The sequence below is a fragment of the Lepisosteus platostomus genome, chromosome 9 (genome assembly GCF_059453375.1).
Source record: "Lepisosteus platostomus isolate fLepPlt1 chromosome 9, fLepPlt1.hap1, whole genome shotgun sequence".
NCBI lineage: Eukaryota > Metazoa > Chordata > Actinopteri > Semionotiformes > Lepisosteidae > Lepisosteus > Lepisosteus platostomus.
This window is the reverse complement of record NC_142619.1, coordinates 19824883-19839445: the sequence shown is the minus strand read 5'-3', so window position 1 is coordinate 19839445 and position 14563 is coordinate 19824883. Positions and strand designations below refer to the sequence as shown.

Below are 14563 nucleotides of genomic sequence, written 5' to 3'. Positions count from 1 at the left end.
GGGAGGAGAGCAGAGTAATGAAGCCAATTCATAGATGGGGATTATTAGGAGGCCATGATTGGTAAGGGACAATGGGAAATTTGGCCACGACGTCGGGGTTACACCCCTACTCTTTATGAGAAACACCCTGGGATTTTTAATGACCACAGAGAGTCAGGACCTCGGTTTTACATCTCATCCGAAGGACGGCGCTTATTTACAGTATAGTGTCCCCGTCACTATACTGGGGCATTAGGACCCACATGGACCGCAGAGTGCGCCGTGTTGGAAATATTTCCCCCTGCTGGCCCCACTAACACCTCTTCGAGCAGCAACCTTAGTTTTCCCCAGGAGGTCTCCCATCCAGGTATTGACCAGGCTCACACCTGCTTAGCTTCAGTGGGTTGCCTGTTGTAAGTTGCAGAGTGATATGGCTGCTTTACTGTGTTGGGCAGGTGTTTATTTACATTTATTTATACATTTTAAGAAAATGTCCTTACATTATTTATTTTAAAATATGGTTATATTTAACATTACAAAGTAATTAAGTCACATTTTAAATATTTTTACAATATTTCCAACAAAGTTGGATTTCTGTGGCATGCATGAAGAATGTACATAGCTATGAAACAAAAATAGAAAATGATGCTCTAATCAAAACAGTCAACACAGCTTAATGAGGTTTAGTCTTCCATAAAAAAACATGTCCCTTATCATCTTGCACAGAAGAGGCAATGAATCTTATTCAGAATGTTGGCATATGTTAAGATAAAGAACGTGAATTAAATTAGATGCCGACTGGCCCTGGAAGTTCTTAATTGTTAATGTCATGGTAGATTACTTTTGTACCTGAAGCCTTATTATAAAAATGTAACTCCCGTTAGAATGATGTGGCCTGAGGTGCGTGTTGGAAACAGGAGTTGTCGCCTGTATTATCAGGTACTAATAAAGAGAAGAATGAATATAAGTTAGTCTGTACCATTGCCTAGAAATAGCTCAAAACGTAGCTGAGCTGTGCTGAAAAAAGCAGCAGTTTTTCTGCCAAGTTAGAAAATAGTTCTCTATACAGGATCAAATTCCTACTAAAACTGCATTGATTAATTGATCATTTATCATTGCAATAAACTCCAGTGACTAAATCACCTCATTAGTAACATAATTCATTAGGCATGGGTGATGAACTGATCTAACCTGTTGAATGTTAAATTTGTTTACATTTAAGAAAGACAAAAGGAAACAATATGCCCTATTTATTAAGAGTACAGTGTCTTCATGCAATTGGCATGAGTTAAGACTAAGTCTGGGGTGTTCAACACCAGCAATTTTGAGCCCAGACAAACATCGTAACACAATCTGACCATGATAGACAATCTGGAAGACCACAAGTCACAACATCTCTCCATGTTAAATGGAGAGGAGCAGTTTCAATGGTGTGGCCAGGACAGCCTGGTTTCTATAGAGCTCTGCTCAGAATGATTAATGTTGCAGTGCACCCACAACAAAAAAGATGTGTTTTGTTCCTTAATTTTGTAAATCTGATAATTTAAGAGAGGTTTCCTTTGATTCTTAGCATAGTATGGGACTATTTTCTAATAGGTTTTATGAATAATAACATTACTTATGACAGTTTATAAAACAAATTTGAAATGATTTATTTTAGCATTGTATATATTTTAGTATTGTAAGTGTTTGCATGCAGTAAGTTGAAAGGAATTAAGTAAATGAATTATTTTCTTGAAACTCTTTGCAAAAAGCTCAGTACTAGTTTTGCAGATCCACCTGCAACAATCTCCCACTCCCACTGTAAACTCCCTAACACAATTTACTCCCACTGTAAACTCCCTAACACGGTATTACAGTAGTTCCCCCTAGGAACACTGGGGGTAAGGAGAAAAGACTGCCCCTGACTATTCCACACATTTGTACACACTCATGTTCATAGAACTAACACACACAGAAATCCAAATCTTTTCTAATGGATAAATAGCCCCAAATAAGTAGAAAATGTTTGGTGTTCGCAATATAATCTTGTGCAAATGGGCTGTTTAGTTCAAGGGCTGCAATTTTCCATAGTTTCACCAATGGCTATTTTACATACATTTTAGAAATACCTGATTTATCTTATAACATCCTAAAAATGTGTCATCATATTAACTTCAGTCTTGTAGGTTCCACAATAATAAAAATATTTTGCTAGCGAGTCGAGCTTTATCAACTATAAAATGGATATGATTATGTAAAATGTGTCCTTGCTATATTCAAGTTATCATTTGAAATGATGTGATTTTCTGTAAATTGTGTTTGAGAAAGGCCTCTATTTTACATAGTATAAGTGGTGAGTTAGCATGTGAAATGCATAGCAATAAGTGGTGGTTAATTCCGCGCTGAAGAATAATTTACATGGAGATGGCTACACAGCCAAAATGTTTCTTTCACTTTTCTTCATGAAATAGACTTCTACTTCTTCCTATATCTTACATAGTTTTAAGTACTAGAAGTTCATATTTAGAAGATTATGAATATGTTAATACTTTAGCATTAAACTGAATATATACATGTAGAATATAGTACAGTTTTAGGAACTTGAATATATTTAAAATTATGATTTGAGATTTGAGATATGCTGATTACAAATATCCGTCTAAATGTATCATGAGCTCTTTTTTTTCACTTTGACTTTTAGAAACATTCATCTCAGTATTAGTATTGGGTGTGTTTTTGCCCCGTTCCCTCACAAAGTGTCAATACGTGTCAAAATACGGACATTTCACCCCCAGATTTGCAGTATGTCTGATTTTGGAGTATAGGTTAAAATGTCCACAGAATAAGAAAACGGTATGCCTTGTGTAGGTTATGATTGAATGCCACATGTATTCCCAGGAGTAGTACTCTCTGCCAATGCAAATCTAAAAAACATATGCAGTATACCTTAAAAATCTTCAATATTTTCTTTTTTATTTAAAAAAAAATGTGGCTGCTTCGAGAAATTGACATGAACTAAAGAGAAAACATTTAATGGTACAAGCAGAGGTTCATTCCAAGCTGAAAAGTAAAATGAAAAAAGACAATAAGTTTCAGCTTTCTTCAGGTGCGTCAGGGAGTGAGTGCAAGCAGAAATATGAGGATAAGGAGAAAAAAAGACGAGGTGAGAGTAGATAGTTGGAAGATAGTGGAAGAAAAGGGGCCCATACAGATACAAAATTCAGGACATGAATTCCAAGGAAGCATAAATTCATAAATAAACAGAGATATTTAGAAATAAATTAGTTGATCACTGGGGGATTATTTTGGCTTCGAGAGAAGGAGTCTTTAAATCCCTGTGGAAGGATGCAGACAGAAAGGTCAATGCAGCCATAACCTGACAAGATGAAGTGGCGAACTATTGGGAAGATCTTTGATCCTCATAACTCTAAGATGTTCTTTGATACAGCCAGCCAGTCTTCTTCTTGTCTCATCAATGAATATGGCAGGGTACTTTCTCCAAGTGATGCAATAAGATGTAATATTTGTTTCCTAAACATTTAATAACAGTAATTGTATGTTATATATTTTTTTATGTAAATTACACATACAAATTTCACTGTATTAGTTCAGTGGAATGTGTAAAGTTAAATGTTGTTGCTCTATTTTAAATAAACCTTTGTCACCCCTCCTTTTTCGTGCACCTGGCATGTAAATAAACTTTAGATGCTGAAAAAAAAAAACAAGCAACTTTTTGTGTATAAGGTGATGGTGTGGTGATATCAAACATGCCTTATAGTTTAGACAGTATGAGAAGGTGATGCTGCAGAGGAACACATTAACAGTTATAAATCATTAAAAATATTGCGCCAAAATATGGAGAGGAAAAAGACTGACACAGCAAATTCAAAATAAGATAATAAAATCACAAGATTGATAAGATAAATACAGTATATCTCTGGAAGAACTGCAGTTATTTTTTGTAGAAGAGAGTTCACTCCCATTCATTCTTTATTCTAAAGAGGCAAACGTGTCTAGCTGTTTGTCTTTTATTGAGGATGCAACCACTGTAAAAATAATCACACTTGTAATCCGTTGACTCTGTTGACAAATTAGCACACAAGCAAGAGAATGCACAGACTTTGCAGTTGATCGTCCTTTTATCAGAGCTTTCCAAGTAAACCTCAGGCAATACACTAATGAAACAGTGTACACTAATGAAACAGCCTTCGCCTCTCACACAAGATGAGTTAGAAGCAGGAGCTAGAGACCATTACTCACTGTGTGAAGCTTGTGTAAAAATACACTTTGAATTGTTCTGCTTCTAAAAGTTTATAGATTGATAATTAGGTTCAAAATGCAAATGAAACAACATTTTATTTACAAAAAAACACAGAAAAAATAAGCTTAAACGAGAAATTTATAATTATATACGTAATTATATACATACTGGGCACATTTACATTAAATATAATGTAGTTATTATTTGCATCATATTCAAATTAAAATAATGCATTGTGAACTAATTTTGTGAAATGCTCAGTGTCACTTTTAGAAAACTTTCAGAAACAATTTTTCTGAAAGAGCATAATACAGCACATAGAAATTATTTGAAAAAAATTAATTGCAATCTAATTTCCACTCATTGGTATTTTTGGCCTTTTGGATTTTTTTAAAATACACTCTGCAAAAGCTTTCGAACATTTTAGCACCTTCACAGAATGTGCATCTGAGGTGTAAAGAATAGAGTGTAGGCGTCCATGTTTATAGGTCATACTGTAAATGGTTGAAAATAAAATGAATGAGGACATTTCAAGAACTGGAAACAGATTGTTTTAAGTGTAATAAGACAATTTTATTCCTTGAGATCCTCAATATCATTGCTGCCCAGCAAAACAGAAAGCATTGTCAATGTGACAGTGGTCTAGGAAAGCAGGCAGTCCCAGTGGTTAAGGAAAAGGGCTTGTTAGCATGAGGTCTCCCTTTTATATCAGGACTCTGCCTTTGATTCCATGTACTGTATATTACCCTGAACCATACATAACCCTCTTTTGTTCTGCTTATTGCATGTGTATTCCAAAATGCAGGTTCTATTGTAAGTGACTGCAGCAGCCTTTGCTAACATGCAGATCAACCTTAGACTCTATAATTTGCTTTGAACACATGGATCTGCTAAGTGACAATCTGTTATAACATCGTGGTTGTTTGTTTTCAGATGCTGTGGCATTTTACACATTTGTTTCCTTCCTAATCTAGAGATTACTTTGTAATGATTTTAATGATGTGCATTTCTTAATAAAAAGTGTGCATTTATAACACTTTCTATCCTAGAGAATCCTAAAGCAATTTGCATGTAGATGGTGACACACTTTGTCTACCAACCTCCTAGGTGAGCCATTGCAGGCACCAGTAGCCCAACCGCACAGCAGATCAGGTAGAAAGGTGAGAAAATGCATAACAAGTTGAATTAAGGGAACTTTAAGAATGCCAGATGATACAGGACAAGAGTGGAATTCATTCAGTAAATGGAGTACAGGTACTTGTACATGCAGTAATAACACAATTATAGCTGTTTAGAAAGTGGCTTATAGTCATGCTGTTTGTACTGCTGTGGAACTGACTTAATGTTCAACTTGAAATGTTTGCCTGTAGGTCCCAAATATCAGCATATTTGATATTCAAGATACTCAACTAATGTACTAAAGGTGACCATACTCGTCAATTGTGTTTTACACATTCATGTAATTGAAGTCAGCTTTGTTTCGAATGTATTTTTAAGACTTTTTCACGTCTTTTTTTTTCATTTTTATGGTTTGTGGACTTTTAAAGAACAGTGACAAGGACGGAACTTCCTCGCTGTAAAAAATGTGATTTTCTACTGCAGCAAGTGTTCCTCTTTATATATTCCTTCCAAGTAGTTTGTGCTTCCCATACCTTTATTAATGAATGTAGCCCCTGTATTCCACTGACCCCCAAGGTTATTTAGTCATTTCATTTTATTTTCCAAAGAAGCTGGTACACTAGCTTTCATACATGTGACATTATTCCATGATTAGCTGCTGCTTTCAGCAGTCCCCATTCATAGCCTCCATGCTGTGATTTTGGAGAGGCAGGGAAAAGTATGGCGTGGGAGGATTTTTCTCTCAATAGTGTTACAATGTCATGTCACAGGTACATAAAAAATGTATTGGCTGGTTGAACATGCATGCATGATTTAACAGTGCATCTCAAGATGTGTGCAGTGCCATTGTTTTTTAGCTGGACTATTTTTTATAGCGCAGACATATGTTCAGCATAGAACCATTCAAACTACACAAAGAAAACCAGTGCAAAATTCTAAAAGCCTTTTAACATATTCTCTTTTTGAGTCAGTCAGCAATTGTTCCTGACTGCCATTTCTGTTTGCTTCACTACTTTCGACTCCTAACGTGAAATCCTTTCTGCAGCAAGCGATAACAGCAGGTCCTCTTTAAAAGCATGTTGTGTTAGAAAAGGCAGTGTGTTCTGCAGCCTGAAAAGATAGCATCAGTTTTGGTTCAGAGTCATCCCAGGGAAGAATAATTCCTTGAGCAGCCAATGTGACTTTGTGCTGTTGCCAACGCAATGAAGCCTAGTTGTGTTTCACAGGACACGAAAATGCACCATCAACCAGAGAATCTGTGAAAAGAAATGAGATTAAGAAGGCTTTGCCAAGTTTCTAGATCAACACAAAAAAGGCATTAATCTGAATCTGGTCTGAATCATACATGGCTAGTGTATTCTACAAAATACTGTTCTTTCAATTCAGTGCTTGTCCTATCACTTTAATGTCTATAAATAAAATTATTTGAAAATAAGGAACACTTTATTTCCCTTGTATGTAAATTACTCATATTATACATTTAATTTAAAGAACATATGTTTGTAGATCTCCATTAGTGACTATCCACATATACTGTAATGTTTCCTGTCATATTTATTAATTGAGCACAAAATAAATACACTGGAACAATACAGGTTAGTACTATGAAGGCAGTTTTGTTTCAAACGTTAAACCTTTTGAGTCCATTCCTTCAATATTAGGCTTAGAGCAAAAAAATAAATAACCTACCCTAAACAAATAATCCACTGTGGATGGCAGTTTGTTAATTTTTTTATGAAATTAATCATTGTTCTCACATTTTATAGTGTTTACCTAAGAAGTACCTTTGGACTTGAAATTTGACTTTTTTTTAAAGTGAATAGAGGTAATAGCCTACATTCTGCTTTTTACAGTGCACAAAGTGCACAGTGTATTTTGCATACAGTGCAAAATAATTCATCCCATTCCATTTATTAATGCTACTGTACTTTACAGTAAGGATCATTGTGTCAACTAATGTGTGCTGTGTTGGATTTACACTGGAGTTTGCATTTAAAACAAAATATTCCAATTTTGTCTTGTATTACCACAAAATCTTCTTCACATGTTCACACTTAAGTGCAAAATTAAAATGCAGAATTTGAGATGGTTTTACCACTTTGCACTCAGTTTGCTATGTGACTGAGATTGCTGACTCATGAACATAATCTTTTGCCATTGAACCTGTATCTTTTTCTACATCATCGTTGGCCTCACAGTGGCATCTTTCAGCAGTTTCCTCCTTGTCTGGCTGATCATTTTGGAGGGGTGGCCTTATTTGTCAGTGTCTCATACAAAACACGTTTTGTTTCTTAATAATCAACTTCACAGTGTTCAGAAGTATATCTGAGAAACAAGTTTATCCCTGAGTTGTTTTGAAAGCTCCTTGGTCTTAATATTATAATCATTGCTTTAAATTCACTATCCGATGGAAGGTCCTTAGAGAGTCAGGTGTTTTTATTCTGATATCATGCTGGACACTATTATTGCACTCAGACTGAAGCCATTCAGCAAATGATGTGACTTGTCAAAGTAATTTGTAATCTGGAACTAATTAAGGTTTGCCATAGCAAAAAGGGTGAATTCTTATGCAATCAATTTTCTTTGCATTTTATGCAGAGAGACATTCTTTTACTAGTAAAGATGTCCATTTCCTTTTAGGTTAAACACTGGGTAAATCATTTTAATCCCTAAGAATGGATAAGGTGAAAACACAGGCTGTTTTACCATGTTTCTGGTTAACCTTATTACTGTATATTTTGTTATTTTTAATGTTGGGTTTATGTTTATTAATTCTTGATAAATATCTGAATGTGATTTGTATTTGCTACTTTTCCTAGGACTTTTTCTGAATCTTGCAAGTTCTTCTTCTCCATGATTTTTCAGTCTGAATACTCTGTGACTTTCCCATGGACCGCAAAAAGAAGCTGTCCTACCTCTGATGCGTCTTACAGTTTGTAACACAATCCTCTACAAAAATGATATCCAAGCTCCAGGCTCTTTTCCTGATCCTGTTCTCAAGAGGAAGCCTGCTTTCACTAAGTGACTCAAACTTTGTTAGAAAAGAAATCAAGATAGATGGAGATCTTGTTTTGGGAGGTCTTTTTCCCATCCATGAAAAAGGTATGGGAATGGACGAATGTGGAAGAATAAATGAAGAGAGAGGAATCCAGCGTTTGGAAGCCATGCTGTTTGCAATTGATTCCATCAACAGAGATGAATCTTTACTACCTGGAGTTTTGCTTGGTGTGCACATCCTGGATACATGTTCCAGAGATACCTACGCTTTAGAACAGTCCTTGGAATTTGTCAGGGCATCCCTGACAAAAGTAGATGAAACGGAGTTTATCTGTCCTGATGGGTCTTATGCTATCCAAGACAACAGCCCTTTAGTGATAGCAGGTGTGATTGGAGGGTCCTACAGTAGTGTTTCTATACAGGTAAGGTTTTGAAGTTTGTAAAAAGACAAATTATGAGTATTATAAATGCTGGAGCAATGTTTTAATGTTTTACATTTCCATGCATATGTTCCTGAAACTTATTTGGTTTAATCAATTAGTACATTTAGATAAAGTTATACAATAAAGCACTGCTACATTTTGGAGATTATTTTATAACACGTATGCCACACATTTCAGCATAATAAGCTAAAAATCTACATGGAAGTTGCACTTCAGTATATACAAACCAAATCTTTGCATGTTTTTATAGCTATTAAGTCTTCAGATACGAATCAAAACAATTCAAACTGGTAACTGTATTAAGTGCTTTCACTGCATATTGTACAGCATATTACACAACATAAATGTAGTGAATTTGCTTCAGCACAGTTCAGCTAAGCAATAATGCATTAAGGTTAGCAGCTTCAATGTAATTCTGTAGTGGCATGCCACACAATAATGTGTGAAAATTAAGCAAGAGTAACAAAAAATGCCTTTTAAATTAGTGCATAAATACAGAAATGGCATTACCTCCAAAAATATCCTTTTAATCTGTGTTATTATTATCGTTAGCAGTAGCATTACCAATACTGTTATTATTATTGCTGTTATTTCTTCAGATGAACTGTGCTGAAAGAAGACATGTCTTGTATTCACATTCAGTACCTGACCTGACTAAGATGAGCTGAAACCTTTAGTTTCTAAACTACAAAGTAACTGGTACATTATTTAATAGGTCTGTGGCTTTGAGTATTCTCTTGGCAGCCTCCATTCAAAATGCACCCTGCAACCCACATCTCCTGCCCATCCTCCCAACTGGACTAGGAATTTTTGTATTGTGCTGGTGCTATTTTCTATCAGCTATTTGTGTCAGAATTTAAGGTATTTGCATATTTTAGCATAAAACCCTCTCACTCTGTTCTTTGTGTGACACAAAAGATTGCTTTCCCTATCTGCAGTGGAATCCTTAATCTCTTTACCATTCAAGATATCACTTTAATTTCTGGAAGAAATCCAGACAGAATCTGACCTCACTAGATACTCTAGTTAGATAAGTATTGTTATTTAGCATGACAATGCAAACAATTAGTCATTGTTTTAGTTGTTTTGTTTGCTATTGTTTGTTTTCTCTCTCTGCTGAAGGCAGCTTTATTTTGATCGTCTGCTTTGTATCAGACTTTTTAAATGTAATTTTATAGTTTATTATTTACTCCTTAAAACTGAGATATATTATTGCCAACTAAGAGACCGAGACCTAGCAAATAGAACCATTTATTCGGTATTTAACACTCAGCATCCATGTCACACCAGTGTTTATTTCTACAAATTGCAAAATGGAGTGCATGTTTTTACCTATAAACATATTGAGGATTGTACAATTCCTTATATAATTATTTATCTTATTCATAAATTAACCTAGGACTATCACTATTGATGAAGCTTGGAGGTTATATAGGTATTTAGTGAAGAAAAAAAAATCAGAAAGATTAACACAATTTATACTAATTGTTAGTTATATGGAATGGTGTCAAAATATCTCTCACCTTTGAAAATAAATCCTGTGCACTGTGTAATGTTGAAAACTCAAGTTCTGAAACACTGTCTTGAAAAGAAGACAACACCCAACTGATGTCACTGGAAAAGCTTCTTGACCTCGTAAAAATACAGGTCATTAATCCTTTCTCTTCAGCATTTCTCACTTTGCACCAATATATCACTGGCATCACTATACTCGCAGCATCCCCTCAGCTACATACAGTAAAATGGGTGGAGCTCCACAGATTAATGAGAAACAATGCTAGAGTATATTTCTCTGCATAACTAAGCACAACACACATTAATTGGTTGGGTGTTGTATGAATTACATGTTAAAAGAAGCAATCAATTGAAAGACATTTCAGATAACATTTCTAATTATTAATTCCTTGTTTCTTCCCCCAGGTTGCAAATTTACTGAGATTGTTTCAGATTCCTCAAATAAGCTATGCTTCTACTAGTGCAAAACTGAGTGATAAATCCAGGTATGACTATTTCGCAAGGACAGTCCCACCTGACTTTTACCAGGCCAAGGCCATGGCCGAGATTCTGAGATACTTCAACTGGACGTACGTCTCCACAGTGGCATCTGAAGGAGACTATGGAGAGACAGGCATTGAAGCGTTTGAACAAGAAGCCAGGTTGCGTAACATATGTATTGCCACGTCTGAGAAAGTGGGCAGATCAAATGTCAAGAAGTCTTACGATGCCATCATTCGTCAACTGCTTCAGAAGCCCAACGCAAAAGTGGTTGTGCTCTTCATGCGCAGCGATGATACAAGGGAACTCCTGGCTTCTGCCAACAGACTCAATGCATCTTACACATGGATTGCCAGCGACGGGTGGGGGGCACAAGAAAGTGTGGTGAAGGGGAATGAGAACATAGCAAATGGAGCAATAACATTAGAACTTGCAGCTCATCCTGTGAAGGAGTTTAACAGATATTTTCAGTATCTCAATCCCATCAACAACAGACGTAACCCATGGTTCAAGGATTTCTGGGAGCAGAAGTTTCAGTGCCTGTTGCAGAATGGAAATGCTCAACAGAAGGTTTGTGACAAACACCTGGCAATAGACAATTCTAATTTTGAACCGGAATCCAAAATTATGTTTGTGGTGAATGCAGTATTCGCTATGGCTCACGCCTTACACAAAATGCAGCGCACCTTGTGCTCCAACACTACCCAGCTGTGTGACGCCATGAAGCCATTGGATGGAAAGAAACTATACAGAGATTACTTGCTGAACATCAGTTTCAATGGTAAGTCGTTCGTGTATCATACACGTTTACTTCATTTTTCATTTGTGGTGTGAAAAATTGTAGGTACTAGTCAGACTCTACATAGGAGGTTAAGTATCCAGAGGATACAGAGTGAATTTCAGATTAATATTTGTGCACGTTAAAATAAGGTATGGAGAAGAAAAAAAACTTCAGTATAATTGAGAACAGCAATTTACGGTTATTTTTGAGACACTCAAAGACTATTTAATTTATTAAAAATTAATGTTTTTGCTTTGCATATTTTATATTTGGTTCATTCCAAGATGTGTTACAGTATGTTACAATGCCAACTATTCGATGTCTAAAGTAGGGATATACAGTATATTACAGCATTTCATATTTTGTGTGAAGATGCAATGTTATAAAAATGGATCTCACAGTCACTTAGAATTTTGTCACCTTGTGCTGTTAGAAGAGTAAGGTGAGTCATCAGAAAATTACCCACTTAAAAAGTCCCTTCAGTTCATTTATATAGTTTCCTTGCACATGGAGCTGTTTGAAAATAACCCTTAAAATACTCCTTTTCATCTTTGAAGGGTATAAATAAATCATGATGTTTATTACTCTCAAGAATATATTTCAAGGTCAGGGGTACTAATTTTATGCTCCAATAAATTCATTTTCAAGCAGAAAGAAATGATTTAGGGAAAAAAAGGAAGATCAGTGCTCCATCACATTTATACATTTTAATTTATTCCAAATTCATTGCGCTCTCCTAAGGAAAAAGTCAGAATAAATTAACTTTAAATTGTGTTTAGGATTGCATATAATTAGGGTGCTTTGAAAACTAGTGTATTTTGTCTCCGAAGGAAAGGTGTAAATCAAGGCTGGAGAAACTATTATAAAGAGTTAAAGTATAAAAGTTGTTTATGCACACCCTACCAACTAATACACAGAATTTTGCTATGCTTCAGATATAACAAGTATAATAACAACTATAGTCATTAATAGCAATATCAATAACAGATACAGCCAGACACAATGACTATAGGCCAAGCCAATTTATTTTCAGTATCAAGTCATGTCAGAGGTTACAACAAGGATGTTTCTCAATAGAGCAGAGTGGGGCATTTTTGTTCCATAGTAATCTTGACAGTATATGCGGAACAAATTTTGAAACCATTTTGCATTTAGCTATTAAGTGAAGTTACAGTTTTCTATACAGTATGTGAATCATAACAATCATTATGTTCACTCTAAAAAGATTTTTCATTAAATCTTTAGGAATGATATTGAATAAGGACTGATTTTTGCCAAAGCCTTACAGTACTGTATGTATTCACATACCTTTTTAACATTCTGATTTTCCATTTTATCTTAAAGAGAGGTTAAAAATTATGGACAAGGTCACTTTTTGTGCTCCACAGTAAACATGACCCTAAGGTACTTTATGGCTACCACATTACGAGACCAATCTATTTTTTTTAGTTCTTTACTTTAATAATAATTACGGGATTATAATTATAATCATGACTATAATTATACTATAATTGACTATTTTTCCTCTTAAGTGACTTGTGAGTCAACAACATTCTACTATAGATGTAAGTACAGATATTTACTTTTAAGTTTAGCATGTAAAAAAAATTAACTCATGGCAGTTATATTTTTTAACATGGCAGGCTGTAGTTAAATAATGATATACCAGCTTACCTCAAATTTGATTTTGAATCTGAATTTCACCTGCATGTTTATTCAATATTCATAATGAAGAAATATGCATCAGTTCTCTCTTTTGCAGTTGGTTACTAATGCAAGCACACTTTGCACATGTTCAGGCAACAGCTTCACTTTCCTAGTAGATCCACATTGTATTAATCCAAATGATCAAGAATCAAATCCAAAACCCACTGAGAGTCTGTCAGCTCATGGTATCTTTTTGGCTTTTTTCCCAAAAAAGTTTTTCACAGCCAACATTTTGACAAAAATGAGCAAGTGTTTAAATAGTTAATGTACAGTGTAGTGAAATTCCGTTAATGTCTTCAGTGAGTTTCCAACATCTGTAATGTGGAGAAATGTCAGAAAGCTGTAATACAACTTTAATTCAATATCACTATTTAAGACAGTAATCCTGAATTACAATGTATAGTGGAAGAGTTGGAGGTCTGAGATTTTTTTCTGCAGATGATCAGTTTCTGATGAAAGGATAGAAATAAGTATGTGATCTGCTTGTCTAGTGTTTTTTTATGCTGTCGATAATCTACACTCCTTCCATATGAGAAGTGTACCTTGTTTCTTCTTTACAATTTCTTGTTTTTCAGCACAATGCCATAGACAGAAATGAAACAGTATAACTATGCAACATATTCACTACCTGTACATCAGATTATACAGGAATAAGTAAAGGTTTATTCCATGCTGAAAAGAGAAGAAAAGAAACACAACATTTCGGTTGTGGAGCCTTCTGTTTTACATTTCACAAAGAATAACAACACCCAAGAAATTAGCGCATTAAAAGGTTTGAATGTTTTAGACACAGTAAATTTGGCCTAACCACCTGGCTGAAGTCTGATTTCCTGGCTGCACAGATGAACATTGCGTGGGGATGGGATGGGATGCAAAAGACATGCCAGGATAAAAAAGGGACCGTGTATGATATTTATAATGTTTTAGTCAATGAAATGACATCAGGATTGATTACAAACTCCTGACAGCTGAGGCTAATTGAACTTTGCTGTTGTCATCCTTCCCAAACTTTTGTTAAAAACTTAATTTTACATTTGGCTTAACCTGCTTGGCCGAGGGTGAACCTCCTGGCCATAGAACAAGAAGAGCAGGATCCCCAAAAAGAACTAAACAGGACCCTTAACCACCATTGCAGAATAAGGGAAAATATAGAGAAGGTGGGAGAAATCTTCTGAGATGTACGGCTTAAACTCTTGGTTGTTTTGGCACACAGAGAGAAAGCTGGAAGAGTGCCTGTTTGAGGGTGTCTGTTTTGTTTTGTTTTTTGTAAGCAAGGTTGGCTTCTGATGACCTGCAAAT

At 35.3% G+C, this 14563-nt stretch overlaps 1 protein-coding gene across 3 annotated transcripts in view; it reads left to right on the top strand.

The window, feature by feature from the left end:
- grm3 (glutamate receptor, metabotropic 3) overlaps positions 1–14563 on the top strand; it is a 72328-nt gene that overhangs the window by 14306 nt on the left and 43459 nt on the right. For all 3 annotated transcript variants that reach the window (XM_088647159.1, XM_088647158.1, XM_088647160.1), the window contains exons 3-4: positions 8161–8760; positions 10702–11557. In XM_088647159.1, coding sequence (XP_088503285.1) covers positions 8299–8760; positions 10702–11557 — 1318 coding nt within the window. In that variant the 5' untranslated portion in view covers positions 8161–8298. The remainder of the gene's footprint in view (positions 1–8160; positions 8761–10701; positions 11558–14563) is intronic.